Source organism: Melozone crissalis, unplaced genomic scaffold (genome assembly GCF_028551555.1).
Source record: "Melozone crissalis strain CALT ecotype California unplaced genomic scaffold, PUWL_Pcris_2 ptg000016l_1, whole genome shotgun sequence".
NCBI lineage: Eukaryota > Metazoa > Chordata > Aves > Passeriformes > Passerellidae > Melozone > Melozone crissalis.
Genome location: NW_026535794.1, coordinates 58,050,174 through 58,077,192, shown reverse-complemented (window position 1 = coordinate 58,077,192; position 27,019 = coordinate 58,050,174). Strand labels below are relative to the sequence as shown.

General features: G+C 38.6%; 1 protein-coding gene across 2 annotated transcripts in view; it reads right to left on the bottom strand.

Moving 5' to 3' along the window:
- The window catches only part of LOC128935199 (solute carrier family 12 member 7-like), an 85,243-nt gene that overhangs the window by 9,949 nt on the left and 48,275 nt on the right, over nucleotides 1-27,019 (bottom strand). For both annotated transcript variants that reach the window (XM_054273334.1, XM_054273335.1), the window contains exons 13-21: nucleotides 26,554-26,672; nucleotides 25,754-25,852; nucleotides 23,755-23,874; nucleotides 21,999-22,103; nucleotides 19,750-19,918; nucleotides 16,947-17,142; nucleotides 6,384-6,553; nucleotides 6,105-6,236; nucleotides 3,825-3,932 (exon numbers count right to left, since the gene is read on the bottom strand). In XM_054273334.1, the coding sequence (XP_054129309.1) occupies nucleotides 3,825-3,932; nucleotides 6,105-6,236; nucleotides 6,384-6,553; nucleotides 16,947-17,142; nucleotides 19,750-19,918; nucleotides 21,999-22,103; nucleotides 23,755-23,874; nucleotides 25,754-25,852; nucleotides 26,554-26,672 (1,218 nt within the window). The remainder of the gene's footprint in view (nucleotides 1-3,824; nucleotides 3,933-6,104; nucleotides 6,237-6,383; nucleotides 6,554-16,946; nucleotides 17,143-19,749; nucleotides 19,919-21,998; nucleotides 22,104-23,754; nucleotides 23,875-25,753; nucleotides 25,853-26,553; nucleotides 26,673-27,019) is intronic.

Genomic DNA, 27,019 nt, shown 5'->3' with positions numbered 1-27,019 from the left:
AGAAGATTGCATATGTTAGTTAAGATTTTAAAATTAGTTAAGAAGCTAAGTTAGTAATATAGGTGGCAAGAATCAAGTACCTTAGTTAAAAAGTAACAAATACATTAGGAAAGAGAAGCTAGTAGTGACAGGGATAGATGTAGCATTTGTGAAGGAGCAGAGACCATAGAAGTATACCTTGCCTTAAGAATAATCAAATAGTTAGGAGAGGCTTGGACCATCACCAGCAGATCAAAACAGAGAGCAGGAATCTGCAACTCCTTGCACATGTATTTGGAAATGATTCCACATGTGTCCAGCATGCTGCAATAAATACCCTTCTTTTAAACTTTAATTAGTTAAAGAGTCATCTGTCCGTGCATCACTCACCTGCATGCACCCAAGTTTCTGCCAATCTTACTTAACAGCACAACCCAAGACAATTTGTTGGTGCAAAGTATTATTACCTTCTCACAGGTCCAATTAACACTGCTTTGCCCAAGAGTCCTTAATGAGAATTAACCAGAGAAAGAAGCCAACAACAACCAAAAATGGAAGCAAAAATGGGAATGAGGCTCTACATTTTCCTTCCCCTTTGCAGCACTATTAAGTCAAATAAATTGATATTTACCAGTTATACCTAAGTTGCCTATGTTATGCTTTGCAGGTACGTATTATATTTATACTCAAAGAGAAAAAAATTGACCAAGTTTTCAAAAAAAGTGAACAAAAATATGATGAGTGCTCGATCCCCAGTTCTACAAGAAAACCCAGAGGCAAGATCAAATCAACTCTGTTTTTAAAAGTTGACAGGAGAAAGGAGGATGAGGGTGATTGCTCAGGGGTAAAAGCACGCTTATGACTAAAACAGCAAACAAACACTGTACAAAACCAAAGTCTCCACTTCAAGAAGGTCTGAGCCTCATTTGAAGGCATACATGCACAAAAGTGAGGTTAAAGTACTAATCTTGGTGGTAACAGGAAACCAAACTACACTCACTATTCAAAACTGGAATACCAGCTTATATTTGAAGGCCTGGAGACAGATATTAAAATGAAAAGCAATGCTAATTTGAACTAGTGATACTAATAAAAGAAATGTTTTGGACATCAGCAAAAAATTTAAAAGAATGGCTCAGCTAGTTAAGAAAAAAAAAAAGATCAGGGTAAGAATGGGTCAGGCACTCTGAGCGCATACACTAATCTTGTAGCTCCACAAGAAGTGAAGACATAAATAAACTGTTGTGGTTCAATGTTATTTTATTGATTCCTTGTTAAGTGGTTCATTCTGTTGTACCCCCATGTTCTCACCAAGTTGGTTTACCCCTGGTTTTACCCTTCCTCAAAGCTGTCCCTCATGCCATTCCCCACCCCTTGTTCCAGCTGCCTGTCAAGGCATCCCAGCCCTTGATTCCCAAACCTTCTCTGCCACTTAAACCTTGGGCCAATCCCTGTCTGCAACACCCCCTTGGAATTCCCCTACTACCAGAAGCCCCATTGGCCCATGTGACCCATCCTCTCCATCCTCCTACCCAAATTGGCCCCAGACACTCGATATAATCCCCTCATTCCACCCCTGAGGATTCCCTGTTAGTTAGCTGTTTGTATCCACCTCCTGACTTGCATCCAAACAAAACCTCTGGCACAACAGAGGTAGAGGCTTTTTGTCCTGCTCTTTTCATCTGGAATAAACTGTTCCTTGTGGAACCTCAAGATGCAAATACTTTTCCTTTCTCCTCTGCCTGGTCCCTGTCGTGGCTTCTGTCTGGCATCTTAGAGCAAGTGGCTCTAAAGGTTCTGCCTCTAGTAAATCCCCATACTGAGGCAGTTCCCCACTCCTGGCGTTGCGCTGGAGTTCTAAGAGTTAGTCTGGGTTCTGGTGGTCACTTCAATATATCACATTTTCTTATGAAAATACAAAAGAACAAGGTAGATTTAGATATTCTAATCAGAAACAATCAATGGATATGACTTTTTTATTTTTGGACAAGGCAGTAAGTACTAGAGGTTCCTGGAATTACCAAGGGTCAAGGGTTTTACTTCAGACCCTGAAATAAATTCAGTGGTGTTTTGAATATTCAGATTTCACCTCGCCTGATAAGAAGGAAGAAACTGATGCTATAATGGTGATGGTAAAGTTCAGATAAAAGTGAGTAATAAAGCAAGAAAATGATATGGAGGGAATAGAAAGAAATAAAAACTTTCAAACAAACAATATTCTGAAGTATAGTCCAGATTCCCACCAGCTCAGAGCTGAGAAGAAATTCTTTTATCTCTCTGCAATTTATGTGCTATAGAATACAGAGCAATAGCTTCCACTAATCATGTGGAAGTTAAATCCTTCAAAATCTACAACAGATAAACTACTGAAACTCCACTGGAAAAATACTACTATTCAGAAAAGAAACAATAAGGCTGAATAAGTTGTACAGAAAAGTTTGGGGTTTTTACTAGAAGGATGTTAGGCAGGCTCAAATTGAAAGAAAATGACATGGATAAGAAAGACGTTTTACAGCAATAAACTGTAACAATAGCAGGCATCTTTAGGAACCTTTAAAAAATCATGTGAGATGGAAAAAATAATAGAGAGAAGAGGACAAATAAAAGGAAAAAACCATAAAAACCCCAAACTGCTCGGACTTCTATGGTTGACACCACAAAAGACAAGCCATAAGAAAAAAAATCTAGCTGTTATACAATTGAGCAATTAAAGACAATAGAGTTCTCTTGTTTGCCATGGGATGGAAATCATTTATGTGATGGCAAAGCCAGAGCATTCACTATCTTCTACATCACTAAAAAGTCTTGATAACATTGAAGAGTTAGTAGAATAGATGAGGGGGTAGAAGCACAAACCAAAAGGAAATTACTTTTAAGTTACAAATATTCATAAAATTACAGCTGAATGAAGCTTGTTGCTACAATATGCAAAATAGTAAGGATAAGGGAGCAGCAAACCCAGCATTTCCATCTTCATATTAGAAGATTATAGTTTGTTGGGCTAATTTTGGTTCTAAAAAAAAGGGAGTTGATTCATAAAACATGCAAAATAATGCAGAAACTAAAACATAGTGTGATTTGAACAAATGTCTATTATATTGTGTAATATGGTGTATTTGTAAGTCATATGATGAGTGGCTGAAGGACATAGTGTTCTCTAGAATGGAGAAAAGGAGGCTCAGGAAGGACTTTCTCACTCTCTTCAACTACATGGAAGACAGTTGTAGTGAGGTGGGGATTGGTCTCTTTTCCCCAGTAACAAGTGACAAGAGGAAATAGCCTTAAGTAGTACCAGAGGATGTTTAGACTGGACATTAGGGAAAATTTCATCATGGATAGGATTATCAAACATTTGAATGGGCTGTCCAGGGAGGTGGCTGAAGTTGAGTCCCTGGAGGTATTTAAACAACAGGGACATGGTTTAGTGGTGGATTTGGCGGCATTAGGTTAGTGGTCAGACTTGACGTAAAGGTCTTTTTCAATGTAAATGATTCTATGATCCTAAGACCAAATCACAATCAAAGATAATCAATCCAGTTGCATAATCATGAATCTTAGCTACTGATGTCAAGTTTGGAAAGGCTTTTAATGTATTCCACACTGATGTTCAAATGTTTTGCTAATCAACACTTGCACTCAACAAAAACAGGAAAACTCTTAAAATCTGTTTAAATAATTTTTTTCTTTCCCCCACATAACTTTAACCTTGCAAGTAAAACTGGTTGTAGAGAAACACAATGCAGTTATGAAAGTTTTTGACTAGCTAGAAACTGATAAGAAGCTACAGCCATTAGATTGTACTTTGAGATTTTTCACAGAACATCCTGTCAAGCTGAAGATCCTACCTCCCTTTCTCTTTCATTCTTTGATAGCTGCATCTGTTTTAGCATCTGAGATCGCTGTTCCATCATAAGTGTCTTCTCATATGTGAACGCAGAAATATCATTTTCAAACTGCAAAAGAAATTGGAATTAGTAACACCAGAAGAAAAGTACTACTTACAAGGACAACATTAGGTAGTGTACCTCTCATACCTGTATTCATTTGGTGGATGTATTCATTAGAGTAATCCTAAGCATATAATTGATCAATCACTTCTGTCCTCATTCTTAAAACTTACTATTCAAACAGCAATTTCATACAGTGAACTATCCTACTGTAACAATATTATTGTGATTTTATCTAAATTTTAGGTACTTGGAACAGACTTTCCACTAACTATTCTGTTCCAACTAGGCTGCAGAAGTGAGAGTTGAAAGCACTTAGTTAAACTGGGTATGCATTGCTGACACCTGAGCATGTGTGGATGCTTGTTTCTTTAAAAACTGTAACTGTAACTGTTAGGCACAAATAACACATTATGCTTTGATCAGTGAGAAATGTTCAAAAACAAAGCCATTTCTTGCCATAGCAAGAAATTCTGGCATACATTCTCATATTGGCTGAAAACTAAAATACAACATAAAAATCTATACCAGTCACCTGTATTGTCACTGACTTGTAACATTTCTCTTATCCTCCAGAAGATTCTCAGAATTAAATATTACCCACAGAAGAAAAGAATAAATTGTATTTCTGTAGTGGTTTAATCCCAGCCAGCAACCAAGGCCCATGCAGACTCTAACTCCCCCACAAGTGGATTTGGGAGAGAATCAGAAGGATAAAAGCTAGAGAACTCATGGGTTGAGATAAAGACTGTTAATTAGGAAAAGCAAAAATTGTGCATTCAAGCAAGAAAAACAAGGAATTAATTCACTGCTTCGCATGGGCAGGTCCCCATCATGCATAATAGTTACTTGAGAAGACAAACAGCATCACTCCCAAGATACCCTCCTTCTTCCGTCTTCTCCCCAACTTCTATACTGAGCATGATGTCATATGGTCTGGAATAGCCCTTTGGTCAGTTTGGGACCTGTCCCAGCTGTGTCTCCTCCCAAACTTCCCCAACTTCCTTGCTGGCGTGGCAGTACAAAAACCAGAAAAGATCTTGGTTTTGTACAAGCTCTGCTTCACAATTACAACAACATCCCAATATTATCAATCCTGTGCTCAGCACATACCCAAAACACAGCCCCATACCAGCCGCCATGAAGAAAATTAATTCTACCCCAGCTTAAACAAGCACAACTTTCTATATTGCCTTCTGTTCAAAATTCAACCAAGGTTGAGCCATTTCATGGCACTCTATGTTCTTTCAACTGTACATGCCACAGCATTTGAGACTTTCATATTTAGTACTCTAAGCAAAGAACACTAAATTTTTTCACAAGCAGTTTTTTTCCTAAGTAATTAAAACAATTCTTATAATTGTTTTCTGATTAATTAGCATGATAAACCTTTTAATAAGTTCTGGTGATTCTATAAATGAGTGGAAATAGACATTTTCAACCAGTTTACTCATTTTCATCTCACTTCAGAATGAGTAAAAGTTTTGGTTGTTTTTTTTTTTTTTTCCATGAGTCTTACTTTGAACATTATGCTAGTCACCTTTTAGTGCTGGAAATTACACCCTTAGTTTCCAAAAAAAGTGGGCCAAGACAGAAATAGTTTTTGTCCTTTCTCCTAAACAGTTTATGACCCATAATTTAAAAAGGAAAAAAGTTACCAAATTAATTTTGTCACTACCTTGACTTGTGAAACTGTAGGTCCTGCTTTCAGTACTGGCTGAGGCTGGAGATGCCAAGAACAACTCTCATTTCAGCCTAGGGATTCCTTATTCCAGAGAGGTATTCTTACAGCGGTTGGAGACATAGACAAGTCCATCCTGTCTCATACCATATGTCTTAGCTTATTAGATTAAGCACATTTAGCCTTCCATTTCACTGCTTGCTACAAATTCAAGCTTTTCCTTCCAAATGAACCAGCTGTATGGACTAGTAGTCATAAATAAAGTAAGAATTAACACATAAAACATCTCAAACTCTACTTGACAAACCCATTAAACTCACTACCACATACAGCAGTATTGTAACATGGTAAGATAATGATGCTTAACTTCTTGTTTTTCATGAGACTACAATTTTTTAATTTCTATATTTGTGCTAATAGCTCTTTATTTGAAAAAAGCTAAACCTGTTTTCCCAAGTTTAGTCCCAGTTGCACCTTAAAAATATATAATAACAAACCATTTCAACAACTTCCACTTGAGCATTTAGTCTAAGGTGGTATAAGAACATCTGAAGATCCTTCTTCATTTGAATGCTATTATCATCCATTTGAGCAACGGTGAAGATACGCATTTTACATTTTCTCCAAACCTACCAAAAAGATACATAACAGTTTGTAACACTGTGATTGCTATTACCATGCATAATTTGAACAAGGTGAAGGAGTATTTAATTAGACATGCTTAGAACCATTTAGTGCTCGAAAATTAAATCCCAGCCATTTTCTGTTGCCCTTGCCTTGTGCTGTCGAAGGAGGAAAGGCAGCAACATCAGCATACCACCATCATGAACAATCCACCACACATCTATATTTCCTTCAGTAAAACGTTCTTGATTTGTTGGAAATAAGTCAATGTTTTTAGCCACCAAAAGTGCTTGTTGAGCTGAAGTTGTTTCTCGAACAGTATCTGTGAGGGAAAGCAAGACATTTTATCAAGGACTCCTAGCTTTCATACACAAATTTTGCTTTTGTTTTAAATTCAAAAGATTAAACCCTCCCAGATTCTGCTGATGCAAAAGAGGAATATTCCAGGTGTCTTGGCAAAAGAGGAATATCCTGAGTGTCTTGGTTGCAGCTGGGACAAGGCTAATTGTTTCAATAGCAAAGAGGGGTGTGGCTAGGACCCAGAGGTTACTCTACACTACTTAATGCCGTTGGTGAAAGTGGGGGGAGTCTCTTCCAAAGAGAAGGGGTTCCTTCTGGTCCAATAAGCATGATGCTGATTCTGAGCTGGAGGGAGTGGTTGGGTGGCACCAGTTCTAAGACAGAGGGAGAGGTTGAGGTGGTACAACCTCTAAGACAGAGGGAGAGGTTGAGCTGCGATCAGATGGAGCTTCATGGTGAGCATTTTTGCATATGCATCATTGTCTCTTTTGTACACTTTTTGCTATTAATATCGTTGCTGTTTCCAGTAAATGGTTCTCAACCCGTGATCTTTACCTTTTGTGCCTCCAATTCTCCTCTCAAACCAGGCTCAGAGGAAAAGGAAAAGTGAGTGAGCAGCAGCATGATTTGGAGTGTGTCAGTGAGAACACTAAATTAGGGAGTATGACTCCTAAACCACAACAATCTTGATTTGCTGTCTGAGGTGAGGCACAATGGGTTGAGATAACAACAGACTGCCCAGAGCAGGTCAGAAACAAATTTGATCTAGGCATTTTTGGTTTAGGTATGGAGCCACCGGTCAGAATGTTACTTGATCTGTTCAAGTGGGAGTGGTACCTAATCCTGTATATATTTCTGTATGTGTTCCTCATGACATTTTTCAGAGTAGGAAGAGGGATCAGGATTTCTTTGCTGATATACTGAGGGATGTCAGTTTATGACATGGTGACATCAAAGACAACGATGATCATTTGGGATATATATTGACTGTTGCTCTCCTACTCTTACCTCAGGCACTACCTTTGCATATTTACTAACCATACATACTCTGCGGCAGGAATGGGAGAGGATAATTTCCCCCAGCTTTTCATCCCCTTTTCCTGGCCTTTTACACCCTCTTCAGCCTGTTATATTTAGAGAATTCTGAATTCCATTTGGATGTTAAGGAAATCATATTCTTTGTGCTAAGTCTGCCAGGTCTCCTCAGTCTACACCATGTTTAGAGTGACAGAGTTTTCTTAGGAGTTTGCTTAGACATCTGTCCGAAGGATGTATAATCATGAGTAACAAGGCAAGCGGGAGAAAATGGGCCGGCTTTTGAAGGATTATTCTGCTCCAGTGGTTTGGAACTTCACTCCTGAACAATTACAGGACCATGGTAAATTAACAAAATACTTGACAGAAAAATGCTGTGGCAATTCCAGGGAGGTGTGAGGTTTTGCAACATGCTGGGCCTTGGCTACTATTTATTGGACACTCCACAATACTAGACAGCAGTCTCAGGGGGAAGAGGAGAAAAGCAGACTGACAGGAACTGTGGCCACTCAAACTGCAGCTGAACGAGAGGAACAACCTGTGCCAGTAGCAGTCACCCCTTTATAGAAAAAAAATCAAAGACAAAATTAGTTCACTTAGTGAAGGATGAAAAGGAAGGAGAGACCTCACAACACAAGGAACAGACAGGGCCAGAGATAATCACCCAATCCCTATCTCCAGGTGAGCTGTGAGATATGCAAAAAAAATTTCAGCCACCAGTCGGGTGGGCCCCTACTGACTTAGCTGCTCTGATGCTGGGATATTGCTGCCTGTAATATGAAACTAGATGGTAGTGAAGAGATCCCTGACCTCGCATGTCAGCATTAGCAAGGGGATTGGGAAGAAAACAGAAACTCTCAGCCTCTGGAGCCAAGTCCAGCCAGGCATGAAGGAAAGGTATTTTCTCAAGGATGACCTAGTACTGCACCCATGCAGGTGGAACACCATGGAGAAAGGTATCCAGTACATGAGAGAATTAGCCGTGCTGAAGGTAATCTATAGGGATTCAAATAACAAACAGTCCTCTGTAGATCCAGATGAGGTCCATTGTACACAATCCACATGGGAGAAATTTGTACAGCATGTGCCATCATTGTGTGCCAACTCATTGGGACTGATGTCAATGAAAGGAGAACAAACAATGCTTCAGACATATATCTGACTACAACAATATGAAGATCATCTTTTTCCCTCCCTAATGACCTATGCCTTGGCTGTCCAAGACTGCAGACAGATCAAGCTCAAGCAAGTTAGAAAGGAGCTATCCCATGCTCTGTCAGTATGCAACAGTCGCATACTGGCAGAGCATGGCATAGAAAAGCATCTATAAGAAAGCAAGGTTGCACTGGAAAAGGGTGAAGCTCCAGAACACTTGGAATACATTGATTACATCAGCTTGTGGTGCAACGCAGCAGACATTTTTGAGAGAGGGGAGAAGATAACCCAAATCATCTTGGAGGCCAGTTTTGTCATAAAGCAAAGTAAGGTCAAGGGACCTGCCCAGGAAACTCAGATTTTAGGAATAAAATGGCAAAATGGACATCATCAGATTGCCATGGATGTGGTCAACAAAACAGCAGCTACATTCTCACCAACCAACAGCAAGGAAGCACAGGCTTTCCTAGGCAGTGTGGGTTTTTGGAAGATGCATATTCCAGAACACAGTCAAAGCAAAAGTTCTCTCTATTATATGACTCGGAAGAAGAATGATTTTAAGTGCAGTCCTGAACAACAAAAGGCTTTTGAACAAATGAAACAAAAGACTGTTCAAGCAGTGGCCCTTGGCAATTTGGGACAGGACAAGATGTGATGTGCTCTATGCTGCAGCTGGGAAGATTATTTCTTCCAGGAGTTTCTGGCAAAAAAACCCAGTACCTGGGTGTCAGAGAATGACTTAAAGAAAAGGCCATGAGACATACAATTGAGAGAAAAGTATAAGGGAAAAGTAAAGCAGTTCTCAGCCTTCTGATTTCTATAAACAATTAGACTCTCTTTATAAACAATAAAGTTCTCAGACAGTCTTCCCATAACAAGCAGAACACCGTCTCTGGGAAAACCTGGCACCCTGAGAACAGATGTAGAAGTTTTGGGAACACTGGTTCTGTTTTTAATAAACAACTGTAGGTATTCTAAAACAAGAGGAGTGGTTAGAAGTTTCTCTGTTAGCCTATCATGAATCTGGGTTACAGAATATTCATGGAGTTCGTTAGCACTGTTATTTAAGGTGATTGATTGATCAATAAAATTGGAGTTCGATGCATTACCAGGATGGTCGTTCTCCCTTCACTTCAATATATGGTGACCTCCGACCGTGATAGCGAACACCACGGGGAAGCGAATGCCACGGGGAAGTGAAGCCAGGTTCGGGTTCCGAAGATCGAAACTGCAGCCGGAACGGCAAAAGAAGCGCGGAAGAAAAAGCGGAGGGCAACCCGCCGGTCTGTGCCGTGCTGCGAGCGACTGTATAGGCGGGCTCGTCCGACACATGTGGCCGCGACCTTGAAGAGCTGCAAAGCGCGCACATTTACATAGGTATGGAAAGGCAAGCTGCATATGAACTTTTTATTACCTTTTTGCAAAAAAGGCAAATTAAGGGAATAGATTTACAGAAAGAATTACCAGGTCTCTTGGCATATGGTTTAGACAGGGGAGTCTTTGTGAATCCTCATACAGTTCACGAATTGTCGGAGTGGCATAAATTTGGTGATTTATTGTGGCAGGCTACGTTAGATGATGATAAAACTGCTAAGAAGTGGGGCAAATTATGGCGGGTCATTAACACCGAGCTCTTACAATTTCAAGCTGAAAAAAGGGCTGCTCACCAGGCTACTGCCGCTCACGATCGTAACAAAGAATGCGATCAAGATAGGGAATTTGATAAGAACGCGGGAACTCCTCTCGGCCCCGCGATGAGGACGGTTTTATTGCCTGCTTCACCACCTCCCTCGGCGAGCCAGGCTACGAGCCAGCTTGCGAGCCCGGCTACAAGCCAGGCTACAAGCCAGGCTATGAGTCAGCCTACGAGTCACACTACGAGTCAGGCACAGACCGCCTCACTACCCGCCGTGCAGCCCCCCTTAACGAGCCAAGCTCCGCAGGCTGCCCTAACAAGCCAAGCTCCGCAGGGTGCTTTATTGTCCGCTTTACCGCAGGCTACACAGAGCACTCTTGACTCTCCTGTGTCTGCTGTATCTCAGCAGCTGGGGCCAAATACGCAGACTCCTTTCCCGACAAGCAATCAGCCGGTCCCTGGGTCGGAAAACGACTTGGTGGAGGCAATTGCAAGGGAAAGAGATGCGTGGAGTGCCCTGGCCAAAGATGCAATTGAAAAGGGAGATCAGGAGCTGATAAGTTCGGCTCGGGAACTGGCTTCTCTAGTTGTCTTTAACCCTCAGGCTGGTGGAGGAATTCAAGCCACAATTAGTGCTCTTGACTGGAAACTGTTATCTCAATTGCAAGCTGCTGTTAGTCAGTTTGGATTTAAAAGCGAACCAGCTAAGTAAATGCTCGATTATATTTTTAACACCAGTATCCTCCTCGTTAATGATTGTCTTGGCATAGTTAAATTAATCTTTACCCACCATCAACAATTGCTGTTTAATGATCATTGGCGGATACTTGTCAGTGAGTGTGTGGCAGTTCAAAGGCAGCCGGGTGACCCCCTGCATGGCGTCACTGTTGATGAACTTATGGGTCTGGGACGTTTTCTTCGTACTGAAGCACAAGCTTTATTAGGTCAGGAAAAGTGCCGGGAGGCAATGAGGTTAGTCAGACTCGCAATAGACATGGTAAAGGAGCCAGGAGGGATACCAGTGTCTATAGGAATTAAGCAAGGCAGAGAGGAAGCATTTGGTGCTTTTATTGATAAAGCTGCTGCTGCAATTGAAAAAGTTGGCGTGCCGAAATATGTGTGCAGGGTCCTACTCAGGCAGTGTGTCCTTCAAAATTGTAATTCTGCTACTAGAAACATACTTAATGCCTTAGGTGCAGATTGGACTGTAGAGGAAGCATTAGAGAGGATGGCTCTTATTCCTAACGGGCAGCAGGCTTGTGTGGTAGATGCACTCAAACAGATAGGAATAGGTTTTCGAGAACAGGCAAGGTCCTCTCAGAGTCAGGTGTTAGCCGCTTTTGCACCTCTCCAAGCGTCAGCATCAAATAAAGAGGGCCGCACGAAATGCTACCGATGCGGAAGCATGGGCCACTTGAGCCGGGAATGCCAGGCACCAACAGAAGTCATCGCTGCAGCATCGGTACTCTCTCCTGCCTCTAACCCTCCGCAGCAGGGAGCCTCCAATCCTCCGCAACAGGGAACCTTCAACCTGACACCACAGGGAGCCACCGCGGGCGAAGCAGAACCGTCGCGAAGGGAGTGACCCGCAGCGCAAAGCAGAGATGAATTAGCAGAAGGATTTAACAGGACTTTGGACTTATGACTACGGTAAAGGGATTTTCCATATGGTTTACGGATTAACGGAAATGTGTGAATTCGGTGATTTATGGTGAAATTGCGGTGCTGGGCTACTCCGAACTCGGCACGGGCGTGCCCGAGGCAGCGGCGGGAAGATCAAAAGCCGCCACCGCAGGAGCCGAGCCACGCCGCCCCGAGAGCGGAGCCGAAGTGATCAAAGAGCACCGCGGGGGGAGCGACCGGAGTCGCGTCGCCCTCATGTGTGAACTGGGGCCAGATGTCCACGGGCGGCCAGTTGCTGCTTGGGAACAGTGACTGGACATCAGAGAGCAGGTGATGGAGGAGCAATCATGCTGTGCATTGATAGTTTTCGTCCTGCTGTTTAGATCAACCAACACCTTTTCTGGGCTCTGATGAGCGTCCAGCGCCATCCATTTTCAGGGCTAGTTGATTCGGCAAGTGAGTTGTTACACACTCCTTAGCGGATTCTGACTTCAGAGCGCTTTTTCCAGCGGGAGCGCTTCTCACTCCACCCTGTAGCCGGCAGGAACTACAGTTTGAGATCTAACAGCCGTAATGATCGTGACTTTTGTCAACAAAAGAAAAGATTCCTATTGCAATTAAAAGACCGGTGAAACTAAACGGGCGACACCAGGGACTGTTGCTGTCGGGATGTTTTTCGCCTAGGTTGGAAAGATCTTTTGTTCTCCCTAGCGCACACTGTGAAACAAAAGCCCAGCAGAGACTGTGAAACAGAAATCAGCGTAAATGAATGCAGGAGTCAAATTTCGGCCGATTTGGCTCGGCATTGGTTATGCTGTCTTGGGAACACCTGTATTGCCAGAGACTTTGAACATCAGAAGCCCGGATGGCTGGGTCGATGAAACATCAGACTCTAGGGCTGTGTTTTGAAAAGTTTAAAAATGTTGAGATGTGTTGGATTGATTGTATGAGTGAGATGTTGTGGGTGTGCTTTTTGGTGTAAATGCTGCAGCAAAAATGTGAGAAGGGTTGTTTTGGTTGAGTGTTTTGGAATCAGGCCTATAAGTAAGTTATAGTAAATGATATATATTATTTCTATGGTAGGTTTTATCTGTTATTAAGTTTAAGTTAAGTTAGATTCTGTTAAGTTTGCATTAGATTTAAGTGATTTTACATGATTTGCAAATAAGTCTGCTAAGTTAAATATTTTAAGTGCTTTAAATGCATACTATTTTTTCACCACTCCAAATTAACAAAGGACTGAGAATCACCCAGCTGATGCCATTTGAGCCAAATGACTAAAGGATTACAGACTGAAAACTGACTTTGAACATTTCTGAGAAACCCATGTAAGGACAGAAAGGAGCATTTTCAGGCTTGTTTACCTCCTCTCCAGGTTGCATGAATGAAAACAGCTAACAGCTTTCTTTTTCTTAGTCCAATTACCACCTGTCGTGCAATGCCTGATAAGGCCGTAACACGCCGTTGCCGGACGACCAGAGAACTGATTGACATTATTGAATCATTATCATCTTTCCATATAAGAGGACTGGCAAAAGAGAACTGTCTTGAATGTCACAGCCCAAATTGTGCTGCTTGGGTTGCACTGTGTTGTGGGGGTTGTGATCAGTTGTCACTTTTTCATTTATGGTGCCACACTTGTAATTATGGACATACTTGGGAACATAATTGGGAGCGAGCACTACGGAATGAGACAAGGCTAAACACTACCTCAGCTTTAGACCTTTATGAATCTCATGAGCAGAAAATCTTGGCTTATTATCGGTGGGAGGTACAGTGTATTTTGAAAAGGGTTAAAGTTCAAAGTGCTTCATATATAGCCTCGATAAGGTGTAGGAAACTGGTGCCTTTAACACAACATTCTGTTGCAGGTCCTATAAGAGGAGATCCCAATCAAGCATTAGATAATTGCATCTTCCAACGGTGGGTGGTTCAGCTTTGATTACTCTAAATTTCAAAGGGTGAGTCAGTACAAACAGACATGGGCTACTCTAGATTCATCTTTAAAACCGGAAATAGTGTCCAAACAGCTTTATAACCAGTGTAAAGGCTCTACTATTATGACACCTAAGAAATTACCCACAGGGATATTTTTAATTTGTGGAGATAGAGTCTGGAATGGAATACCAGCCCAACCGCAGGGTGGACCTTGTTATTTAAGCAAGTTATCATTATTCCACCTCTGAGCACTGGTTCTGATCCTTCTCCACAGGATCACATTTCTGACACTGAGTGTCCTGTTTGTCCTCAGGCCTTTGGTGCAGCTGAGCCCTGGCAGAGCGGGGTCTGCACTTTTGGAGTTTGTTATGAGGCCCCCACACGGAGCTGCTCTGAAGTTTGAAGTGTTGCCAAGCATAGTGGATGAGTTCCCTTCTCTTTTCTTTGCCCCTGACAGTGAACAGGAGGTAAAGTCTCCTCCACAAGAGTTTCTGTGAGGAAAAACTTCACCATTATCTTACCTTGTTGTATCCAAAAAAATAGTCAGTAAGATAATAGAAAAAACCTGCAAACTAACCTCCTTTCTTAAAAAAGAAAAAACGGGGGAATGTCGGAGAATGACTTAAAGAAAAGGCCATGAGACATACAATTGAGAGAAAAGTATAAGGGAAAAGTAAAGCAGTTCTCAGCCTTCTGATTTCTATAAACAATTAGACTCTCTTTATAAACAATAAAGTTCTCAGACAGTCTTCCCATAACAAGCAGAACACCGTCTCTGGGAAAACCTGGCACCCTGAGAACAGATGTAGAAGTTTTGGGAACACTGGTTCTGTTTTTAATAAACAATTGTAGGTATTCTAAAACAAGAGGAGTGGTTAGAAGTTTCTCTGTTAGCCTATCATGAATCTGGGTTACAGAATATTCATGGAGTTCGTTAGCACTGTTATTTAAGGTGATTGATTGATCAATAAAATTGGAGTTCGATGCATTACCAGGATGGTCGTTCTCCCTTCACTTCAATACCTGGGGAAACTCAACAATGATTCCTAGGGTTCAGGAATCTAGATGCAAAGGACCTGATGCCTATTACACCCCTACTGAAAAAGGGCTACTGGCATTTCAACTGTGTATTATAAAGAGGTTCAAGCATCTTCAGAAGTGATTAGCACCAAAGCACAGCTCCTCCTGGCATTCCAACTGCCAGTGCTGGGCTGAATGTTCAAAAGAAAAATCTCTTCCATACATCATGCCACTGTTATGTGGAGTAAATGGGTCATGCTGATCACACAGTGAGCTTGTACAGGAAACCCTGACTACACAGGCATCTTAGAAGTCATGACAAACCAAACCAAAAATAAAAATTTTGTACTAAAATCAGAGGAGGAAAAGGTGATACATGCTGAGGAGGCCCCACCATATAATCAGCTACCTGAAAAAGAAAAGTGTTATGCTGCTTTTACTGACAATTCCTCTCATATTGTAGGGATACATGGAAAAAGGAAGGCTGCTGTATGGACTCCTGTGTGGTGAGTCACAGAAACTTTTGAGGAACAATGTGGATCAAATCAGGTTGTGGAGCTGAATGACGTCCAGCTGGCTTTAAGTATCACTGAACAAAATAAATGGCCAATGCTCTAGCTGTAACTGACTCATGTATGGTAGCAAATGCTCTGTGGGGATGGCTAAAACTACTGAAAAAGACCTATTGGCAGCACAGAGGTAAAGCCACCTGGGCTGCTGAATTGTGGCAAGACATTGCTGCTTGGGTAGAGAAGTTGGTTGTAAAAGCATCATGTAGATGCACACATACCCAAAAGTCAGGCTATTGAAGTACATTGCAACAATGGACAGGTGCATTGGGCAGCCAAGAATGAAGTCTCTCAGGTGGCAACATACGCTGAATTATTTTTAGCTCAGTGGGCCAATGATATCTTAGGTCACTGGAAAAGAGATGCAACATAGCAATGGGCTTGTGATGGAGAAGTGGACTTAACCATGGACAATAAGCATGGACTACGACAGATGCACCAGTTTTGAGCTCCTGATGCAGCTTGCAACCAGCCCTCCTGCTCTGGAAAACACTTAAAACCTGCAGTCATGGACTAGATGGACTCAAGAGACATCTTGGAGGAATGGATATCGACTGTGGAAATTATACTTGTTTGTATATATATATATGCACACACACATTCATATACATACATACGTACAATGACATATATAAATATAGAAGTTGGAAGGATTAGAATCCGGGCACTATTTTATACCATATAAATGGTATAAAATATGGGGTGGATAATGTTTTGCTTCTGGCCAGGACACAGTTAATTTTTGCAACAGCCAGGAGGGGGCATGGCTAGGACCCAGAGGTTATTCTATACCACATCAGGTCATTGCCAGGGGCAGGGCTAACGCAGTCTCTTCCAAGGAGAAGGGGTTTCTTCTGGTAGAATAAGCATGGGCCCGATTCAAAGCCAAGGAGGAATGGCTGAGTGGCACTAGTTCTGAGCCAGAGGGAGTGGTTGGAGTGGCATGGCTATGGTTGGGTCAAGCTGCATGGTGGACATTTTTGCATGAGGATCACTTTTTTTTGTATACTTTCTATTAATAACACTCTTGCTCTTACTGCTAATTTTCTTATTTCATTGCTGTTTCCAGTAAATTGTTCTTATTTTAATCTGTGATCCTTACCTTTTGTGCCTCCAATTTTTCTCTCCAACCCAGCCCAAGTGGGATGGGGAAAGACAAAGGGGGACAGCAAGCAGCAGTGTGGTTTGGAAAGTCTCAATGGGAGCACTAAATTGCCAAGCAGCATTTCTAAACCATGACACTGAATTTAGTGATCAACCTGCTTAGAAGAAAAAGCAAACCTGTGGTTGAAGAGGGCTGAGAAAAATGACTCCAGATTAAATCAGATACAGATTCAATTGTCCACCAGATGTTCAGTAGCACATTTCCTCCACACAGCAAATACATTAGTCACACAGTCGAATTACACATGCAAATGAGAAAGTCAATAAACACATACCAACAAAATTTTTCCATGAGAAATGATTTTCTGCCTGCTTCCATGACTGTGGCCATGCCATCAGGACCGTGTTGTGCTTCATCCCTCCTAGACCAGCTGACTGAATCAAATAGGATATTCCATCTCTGAAGTTAGGAGATACCACAATCTGGCAAAATCCTTTAGTCTTTTCTATACCCATTAAGGCCTTAACATTCTGCAATAGGAAAATTACACATAAGGAAATACAAACCATCAACACTGATAATTAACACCAGAAGTAGTAACAGCATTAAATAATAGCAAAACTATATCAACAATGTATAACCAACATGAAGATATCACTAATTCCAAAAGAATGAACATGATTCTATGAAATCTAGAGCCCAAATTGCTACCACTCCAAAAGACACCACACAGTTTTTTCATTATTTTAATTATTCAGCCTTTTATTTCCAAAGAAGAATGAACAAGACATGAGTAAAAAAACACATAGATGAAGATAAATGAAGTAACACTGCTTCAGGTAAATTCAAAACCAGTGACTGACAAAGCAGCGTATGGTTAGAATGATCAGTCATTTCTTTTGGAATTGGAAGAGTTTGGAAGTGTGATGCCAAGTACTTAAAAAGATGAGGCAGCCAAAGTTCCTTAAATACCTTTGACATTAAGAGGCTAATAATTTATCAGCTCCCAACATGGAAAAACAGATGTGCAGGAGAAAATTGGAAGCACTGTCCAAATAATGACAAGATAAACTGACCAGATTAAATATCCCACACTCCTTTAATTTCAGAATAGCTCCCCTCCATTTAAACATTGACAAACACAAAGACACGTAACAAGGTAGTTTAAAAGAAGCATTCAAACCGGTATCAAGCTTGACCAGGGAACATGAGCTTTGGCAATTATTATTTTTTGATTAAATAACTTTAAAACCCCCCGTCATCATCAGTGACTTGTGGGGGAGATCAACGTGTTTCAGAAGGAAGAACTAGTACATAAATATTTTGTATTTTACAAAAAACAAAAATTTGTCAAAAATCATCAGGAACAGATTAAATCACAGAGTGCCAGGCACTGTCTCAGTGTGGCTTCACATCAGAAACTCTATGTAACAGAGAAAAAAGTCTTCAGAGAATTTGCTAGCAAAGATAACAAGTATGTCTGTACAAATAATATCTGTGAGGGTTTATCAGTTTAAATAGATGGGGTTTTTTTAATGACAGACAGAAGAAAATCTTTCTTTTCTACAGGTCTCCTAGAAACACTTTCTAGTTTAATTTCTCCGGAACCAATGAGGCCTTCAGATGCTGAAACTTTTACAATTCATCTTCATTTCCATTTTAAAAGCAATAGTTTCCTAAATCTTAACATCAGGTCTGACTCTCCAGAAAACCCATGGATTAGGCCGCCCTTAAACTCATTCATTTTCCATCTCTCAGAAAAACAGTCAAGTTAGGCTGTCTACAAATAACATTTCAAATTCTTGTGGGTAAACAGTTTCTGTTTAAAGGTTTTTTCCTGTTTTATTTCATAGGCCTAATTTTGTATTCTTCATCTTGTTTTCTACTCATACATGTTGATAGCAAAAGCTTAGTAACAACTACTTCCACAATACAGCATGGTTGGACTTTTCAGCTTGTTTTCAAGTTAATTGTTCTCTTAGAACCTTTTCATGTGATATCAAATAGGTAATCTATCTTTATACTTTCTTATTTCAAAAACCACTATGGATAGGCCTGAATAACAAGAGGAAGAAAAAGGAAAACTGTGAGGAAATGGGCAGTTAGCTATGTTAGCTAGTCCATTACAAGATTTTAAATGCTCATTTGTTTAAGAGATGAGGTTTGAAAAAAATCACATGGGTTTTTACACAGCTTTGAAGGCTATTTGGATCAAAATAGTAGGCATATCAACTGGTACTCTTTTGAGCAACACTGCAGAAATTAACCAATATGGAAGATATAATGGCAATCAAAACCTACTTTTGGACATTTCAAAAACATACAGGAAACACGATAGTTTCTCCAAATGTTTCCCCACTCTATAAGTATAGGAGGAGGAGAGTTTGCATAGGCAAGTAAACACAAGTATTATTTTTAAAGAAATTGAATTGAAACTAAATTTACTTGTGTTTGTAGGTATAGTTAGATATAATTTTAAATTATATAACAACTTACTATTTTTTCCTACCTAGCCTACTTTTTCTGGACATATGATATAAATAGAAAAATAAAATAAAGGATCCCAAGAAGGATCCTGTTCACAGTTTTCTGGCAAAGAGTACTCCTAATCCTGATTCTCATATGTATTTCTAGAAAGATGTAGAAAATCACGTAATGAGGATGATATTATGCCAAACATTTGCATTTATTAGTTAAACATTAAATATTTTGTTAAATATATGCTGGTTTCTTTATAAGGTAATTTGTTAAAGCTTTGTGGGTTTTGGTGATTTTTTTGTTGTTGTTTTGGGGAGTTTTTGTGGGGGGGGTGTTGGTTTTTTGGGTTTATTTTTTTGAGAGGGGTGTTAATTTTTTTTTTTTTATGTAATTTGATTGTAAGCCCAGGACTCTCAATATTAAAGAAAAAGCTAGGAAGTATCAGTGTTGCCTCATCCTATTAGAAAATTTTATCAAACATTTTGCTACATACACCAATCCATTCTTTTTATATAATCACTGATTGTGCTGAAAGCAAAATTAGATGTCTTATTCAACATTTTACAACAGTCTGTTCTCATTAAATATATAAGCTATCCAGATTCAACATTTAAATACTAATGTAAATTACAAGTATTTGCAAGCTCTCTTTTACATACCTCTTCAGCTTTGTGAGTTTCTGTACATTTGTCTAAGTAGATTCCCTGAAGCACAGAACCCACAATAGTCAGTCCTTTACCAGCCTTCAACTGAGAGGTAAAAGAAAGCAATCTAGGGTGTTTGACTAACTGTTCATTATCCAAGTTTAACAAGACCAAAAGTTGCGGTCTGCCAAACAAAGGGAAAAGAAGTTTAGTGCACACACACACATTCATTAGGAAGAACTGGAAAATTAAAATGAAGAATTAATAAAATGCAGATTAATTGCTTAATTCAATGGAAAACAGCCAACTCCTAAGTAGATAAGCCATAATTTGCAATTACAAACAACAGTTCAGGTACGGAATACATAAATCATCACAATGTCATCTTGAAAAGTTCCATTAAAGACCAGTTTCCCCTAGAAAATTATAAAATCACTCTTCCAATGTCATCTGGTGCAACCTGCTGCTTGAAATGACTAAACACTGAACATTGTTTACTGCTTCATTCAGATAGATTTGGAAAACATCTAGAAACAAACCTCTGGGTCACCTCTTCAGTGCTTAATTATTTTATCACGTTCTCTTATTCTCCAATCCTAATCTGCTGTAAGAAATCCATCTTCTCAGTAACCTTCTTTTAGGTTTTGTATGTTTAATTAGTTAGTTATATCTTTAACCTCTTCAGCCTCCTCCAAGTTGAATAGGCATAACCTGTCAGTCCCTCCTCACAAGAGAGATGCCCCTGTGCTCCAACCATCCTCTGCGGTTGTATCTACTCAAGTTTGTCATTCCTACATCATGGTACATAAACATGGAAGAAATAGTCTAAATGTATTCTAATGAGTACTAAACAAAAATAAACATCCCCCAATATATCTACTTCTCAATGTACTATTTGTCCTCCTGTCCAGCATGTCATTGCCAAGACACATTGCTGGATTACTATCTCCTGGGAACCACAGGCCCTTTTTATGAAAGCAGCTTCCCAGTCTTGCATCACTGCTCTGAATATGCCTGTACTAGGCATATTCAGGTAAGGATAGAAAGATAACTGCAAGTTATCTATTCTGGATTTTTATGATGCTCTCAAATGACCCACCCCTCTACCTGTGTAGTTCCTTACAAAAGGACAGTCAACCCCTTAATCATACTAAGAGTACCCAAAGTTCAGTTTCAACTGCATACTAGATGAGGATGCACTCTGTTTCCTTTAATCAATATTCAATCTACTTACTTTTCCCAAATCAACATTTTATACTTTTCCTGTATTGCTACAAATTCAAAAGACTGATGACAAGTTGGATCATACTTCCTACCTCAAAATTAGCACAGTTTAAGATGTAACAAGATTGTTCAGTTCTAGCAATTACACTGACAAAACAGAAAGCTCATTTGGAACTGAAGCAGTCAAATATTTAACAGGATTGTCAATGCTACATTACATTGGTATTTCTGAGATGCCAAGTTCATCAGTCCCAGGAAAAATGGTAAAGTAATGCCATTGTACTGAAGGACTACAAAACACTGCATGTGCACACACCTCATGATATCACTGAGCAGTGACTAGAATTAAAGTATCACATTACATTCATCAGAAGTGACAATGTGCAATCGTCCTTTATTTTTAAATGTTAAGTAACTTTTAAAGTTGGCTTTGAGGAAAATTAAATTTAACAAAAATTAAATTTAAAAAAAATACATTGCAAAAATAGTAGAGGACATCTAACTCCATTACAGTAAAATGTGAGATTTTGTTTTAATGGCATCTAAGCAATTTAGAAAGTGCTACTTTTGAATGAAGCTATATAAAAAGAATACCATAAAAAAGAATTTAAACAAAAAAGGGTCCTCTGTAGATTTGTACAATGTATTTTGGAGGATACATACACACACACACAAAAAAAAAGTGCTTATGGAATTGCAGTGTTTCTTCTGTAGACACAGTGAGATTCAAGGGTAACTGTTTCTTTGACACTGAAAAATCTATACTTTATCAAACATTACAATTCTTCTGCACTTTTGAAAACCGTGTCAACACTATATGGATTTAAATCAAGTTAGTTTGCCACAAAGTTGATGACCACAAGTCACATTCAGTTTCAGTAAAATAGTAGTATTGCAATGACATAATTGCCATGCCCAAGTTAAAACATAATTTTAAAGGTGAATCTCACTTTATCTTTACTTCACTGCTTTACCAGCAGTATTCCAATATATTTCCATATTTCAAGAATTAAGTGACTCTGAGAAACATAGGACTCTACCTCCAGTTCTTGGTGTGAGGAGGACCGTCTTCAACACGAAGCAAAGCATAGCGAGCTGCATTCAGAGACAGTCCTCGGATTCCATCGCCCCATTCTTTTTCCGCTCTTCAGGATACAAAAGTGATTCAATTAACAGGGTCCCATTTATTTATACAGATCAAGTACTTTTTCTCATGTGGGGGATAATGGATGTAAAAAATGATCACTCTCTTTTTGCATGAATGCATGAAAAAACCTTGTCTTGTAGACTTAAATCAAGATTGAAGACTAACCAAGGTGAAGCAGTTCCAGACCCCTTCAAGGTAATTTTTTCCGTATTTATAAATATTTACTATGGTCTATTTTATACTTCAGAAGCATTTTTGTAATGGTGAGAGCTACTTAAGTTGCTTTTTAGCACTAGAATGAATAAGCGAAGGATACTTAAAAGGAATTATTCTAAAGCAGCAAAATTAGTAAATGAAACTTGACTTCACATGGATTAGTATAATGTATCTTGCCCTCAACACCACCACTATAGTCTTCTCCACTTTCTTTCCTTCCCAGCTTCTCTCCCAGAAAGCCTAAAGCTCCAACCATTCTCCTGACCATTTTCAGTCTCCCTACCTTTTCCAGTCCTTTTAATTCCAATATAGGATATTGATGATTGAAATTGGTCAGGACAATGGATTCTATAATGGCAAGGGGTCCTTATCACTTGCCCACCCTCCCTCCCTCTGATTTTCACTCATGAATTTTCTCTGAGCTAAGCTACCTCTAGTAAAGCATCTCCTTCAGCAAGGTAAATGTCCTGGCATGTGCCAGCATTTGAAGAAATTATATATGAATTTGGAATTATGCAAAATTTTATGTATGAACATATATATGTAAAATATATACATGCATGTGGAACTGTTACCATCTGATCTGACTTCCTCACTAAAATCGGGAAATTAATTTCCTTATCATTAGACCAGTAAATAGAGGTGTTATAATCCAGGAAAGCATCTAATCTGGAAATGGAGATATTAAAAGATGGAGGATCCACAGGTGGAACCGTTTATACCAGCTGATCCACTTAAGAGCTGTGCTTAATCACCCATCAAAACAGTGGCCTAGCTTCAATTTCCTGCTCCAAGATATTACTATTTTCTTTCAGCATAGCGTATCTATCCTTAGAAAGGGACAGCATGCTCCTTTACTGATCATAATTACCTGTAGTGTTTATATGTTATTTAGTTGGGGTCTTTGCTGTTTGGTTTTTTTGGGTTTTTTTATGAACACAGCATGTCCTTTAAGACTCATAGTTGCTCAGCATGTCCTACAGGTATGACTGTCTCTTGACAAATGCATACAGTGCAAAGTATGTTGCAATTTAAAGATTAATTCTAGAAAGTAATCAAGTCCACACACACGAAAATGTGAGTTTGAGCTTCTGCACAAGGTAATAATAATCTACAGTCTTGTAATAGCTTCTTGATATTGAAAGGTAATATTCCTGAAGTACCAAAATTACACCATCATCTCTTCTCCAGCGAGAGTTCCCAGACTTATTTGCTCTTATTTCTGTGAGTTCTTGCTGATGAAAAGTATGTAACAGATCTTCCAGAGAAATTCAAATCGGAAAACTTACAACCCTTAACAGAGATCGGATCTTACCTTGTTTCAAAGAATACTCTGAACTTTATTACTTCAGTTGTATCTGTTTTATACAAAAGAGCTTTTTGCTGAATGGTAAAGATATTAAATATAGAATAAATAAGATATATGGTCTTACCCTCTATATTCTATGTATTTGTATATACATCCTGCGATTAGCATGGCAATCAAAGCATAGTACCAAGAGCAAATGAACATCAAGGCAAGACATAAACTCATCCCCACGAATGAAAGAGTCCTAAAAGAAACCATTTTTTTCCATTTTTTTAATAGGCATGCAAATGTTTTACAAAGTTAATTTCTTATTTAAGGTAACTTCCAGAAAGGCCTTTCACCTTCAAAGGCTATTTTTTAGCTATTATAAAATAAAAAATGCATTGTCCCAATTTTAGCTTATATGAAAAAATTGCATTCAGAACCTTTGTGTGACATAAATAATGCATCTAAATCAGCTATAACAATAGATTTACTACATTTGTAGTATACACAGTATTGAAACTTTAGTACCTCCAAGTAAACTCAGTTTCAAAACACATTATCACATACTACTGTTGATTTGAATTTAAGCTAAAAAATTCAAAAAACAACTTTGTTACTTCCAGCAAAAATAGTTGATTAGTTTAAATTCTATTTGACTCATCAATTCTATTATTCATTTCCATTGTGGTCTGTCTCTTGGCCATTAACATAAATCAATAGAATACAGAAAACAATCTTCTAAAGGTTACGAAGAAGAATGAATGTAAGTTGAAAAAATTACAAAATAATTCCCAAACTTAAGTCTATATGCCTGATTTGCCCACATTTATAAAATTTAGATGTAAATCATCTCAAAATTGACAGTTTTGTGTATATTTTTAGTCATATATAACCTCCCAAATTAGTTTTCACCCTATTTCCAAATTACAGCTAACTTTGACTATATTGACAGGTGTGTTGATATAGTTAACTTTGGTTGGTACCTTCAGTTTGGTACTTTAGCGCACTGAGTTCAAATTTAAACTAAGGGAATGCTTTCTACAAGTTCTGAGGACATCAGTCTTGTAGTTTGTATAAAAAAACAACAGCTGCCCTTTCATGCCTGAATTAATCTAAAACACTACTTTCACTCAGAAAAGAAAATGCCACCCCAATTCCTGCTAAACATTCCAACACCTGCTTTGGCTAGAGGTAGTCACACAGTGAGTCAGCTGCCTCACTGATGTCTCTGAGAAAAATACAAAAATGAATTGTTGCCAAATGTATGTATTTGGAGGGTTAGGTGTCAAACTAGTATGTAACTACAGAGCAGATTCAACAAGTTTTATCAAAGCTAAAACTGCAACATTTTGTTTTCACTCAACTCTTTAAAAGGAAAAGCCATAAGTAACTCTTACATCCTAGAATCACGCCAGCTTATCTACTAAATGCTCTAGTATTTAAGGTTATTTCAGCAGTAAAATTTCTCAATAGAATTCTTTTTAATTAAGCTATGTACTTTTAACATACAGTTAGAAAAAAATCAAGAAGCTTCCCAATCTCAGTTTGAGATGTTTAAATTCTTAACCCATTAAAAAAAGATTAAACCAAAAAAACCCCACTTTCACCTTCTGTATTATTACTCATTTTTTAAAGGGTTTACTTCAGTTATCAAATGCAATGTCCAAAGCATATTTTAAAACCAGTCATCACATGATCAATGAACCAACTGATGTATATTGAATGAGACTTTTTTCTGTAGAAGTTTTAGGTTTGTGTATTTTTTGCATAACCAAAATAAAAATTGTCCTAACCTTCCTGAACATTTTTACCAGTTCTCCTTAAGTATATATACAAGGCAGATTTCATGGTTTTTCATACTCATTTTCCCGCAGAAGATGTCTTGGCTTCTAAGCAGAACAAAATGTCATCCTGTAACCCTTTTCCAAACTATCTATATTAGCCACACATTTTCATGATTACTGTTATTACTATGGCACTATTCTAAAAACATGAAAACAAATTATGCTCTTATTGAGTGCATGTATCATAACTCATTTAAGTCAGAAAGGAGATTTTGCTTTATAATTGCAATGAAATTAAAAATTTAGGGCTGTATAGTTAGTTTTAACTCTTCTGAATGAGGAAATATTCCCTACCAGTGGTAATACTTGAAACGAGGTCTCCAGTTGGGAGTTCGCAAAAGCGTCTGAACTGCACAAGCCAGATTTACAAACATATAGCACATAAGGAAAAACCTGTTAAGAAAGGAAGAGCATTTTCTAATAAGAAACGTACTAGACAGATGTGCATTAAAATATAAACACAATCCAAAAAAGGGAAGGAATGTGTCCAGTTTTCTATATACTAGTATACAGCTTTCTGTATACTATGTTCACAGTGGGCAAGAGAACACAAGACACACATTAAGATTGCTTACAGAATATTGGGCCTCAAAATATCGTATTATCATAATATAGAGCCTCAAAGACGTATTTTGGAAACAAACGTGGCAACTAACTGACAATCATGGTGTATCATTTTTGGCTGGGACAGAGTTAATTTTTTTCTTTTTCTATAGTAGCTCAGATGGTATCATGTTCTGGACACAATCAATAAAAAAAATTCTATTCATATTCTAAAGGACTGAATTTTGTCTGTCTCTGTTAGATGCACTTGACCTAAAATAGCAGTAATTATTATTTTAAAATCCAAGTTTTTTGAGAGTTGAACATTATCATTCCAGATCTCTGTCATGGAAAAACATCTTTGTGCCTAGAAATTAGTTCAGTCAAAACAGTTTGTTGTTTCATATTATCTCTAAGATCAAATAGGAATATAATTTGATAGAAAACAAAGTCTAACATGTATTATTTAAAAAAGAAAAATAATTACCTAGTTAATTTTAAAAGAAAACATTATTTAACTTAAGAACATAAAACATCACACTCGTACTTACATTGAAAGAATCGGTGCTACACTGTCCAATGAGGCTATCAAAATTCCTATTTCACAAATACCAACAGTGAGAAGCAGAGCCCAAGTTGGTTCTCCATTTGCTTTTCCATGACCAAAAATCTAGTTCAATTCAAGTTCATAGTAAGATTAGGGAAAGCTGTTCATTAGACAGTAATAAACTATGGTGCAAATCATGAACTAACTTATTTAGTCTAACTTGAACTAAAAGTAGTTATTAGTTACAAAGGAAAATGATACAATCTATCCTGTGAAAAGCCAAAATTAAAATTGCAAAACACACATATCCAATATGAAATATGCTTACTAAAGTAAGCAAATGACTACATAACATTGAAGTCCTATGGAAGCTCTCATTGAAATATTCTTGAGGAAATTAAAAATCATATGCATAAGAGATTTATGCCTAGTAAAAAGCTAATACAGTTTAGGCCAGTACTTTTTGTAAC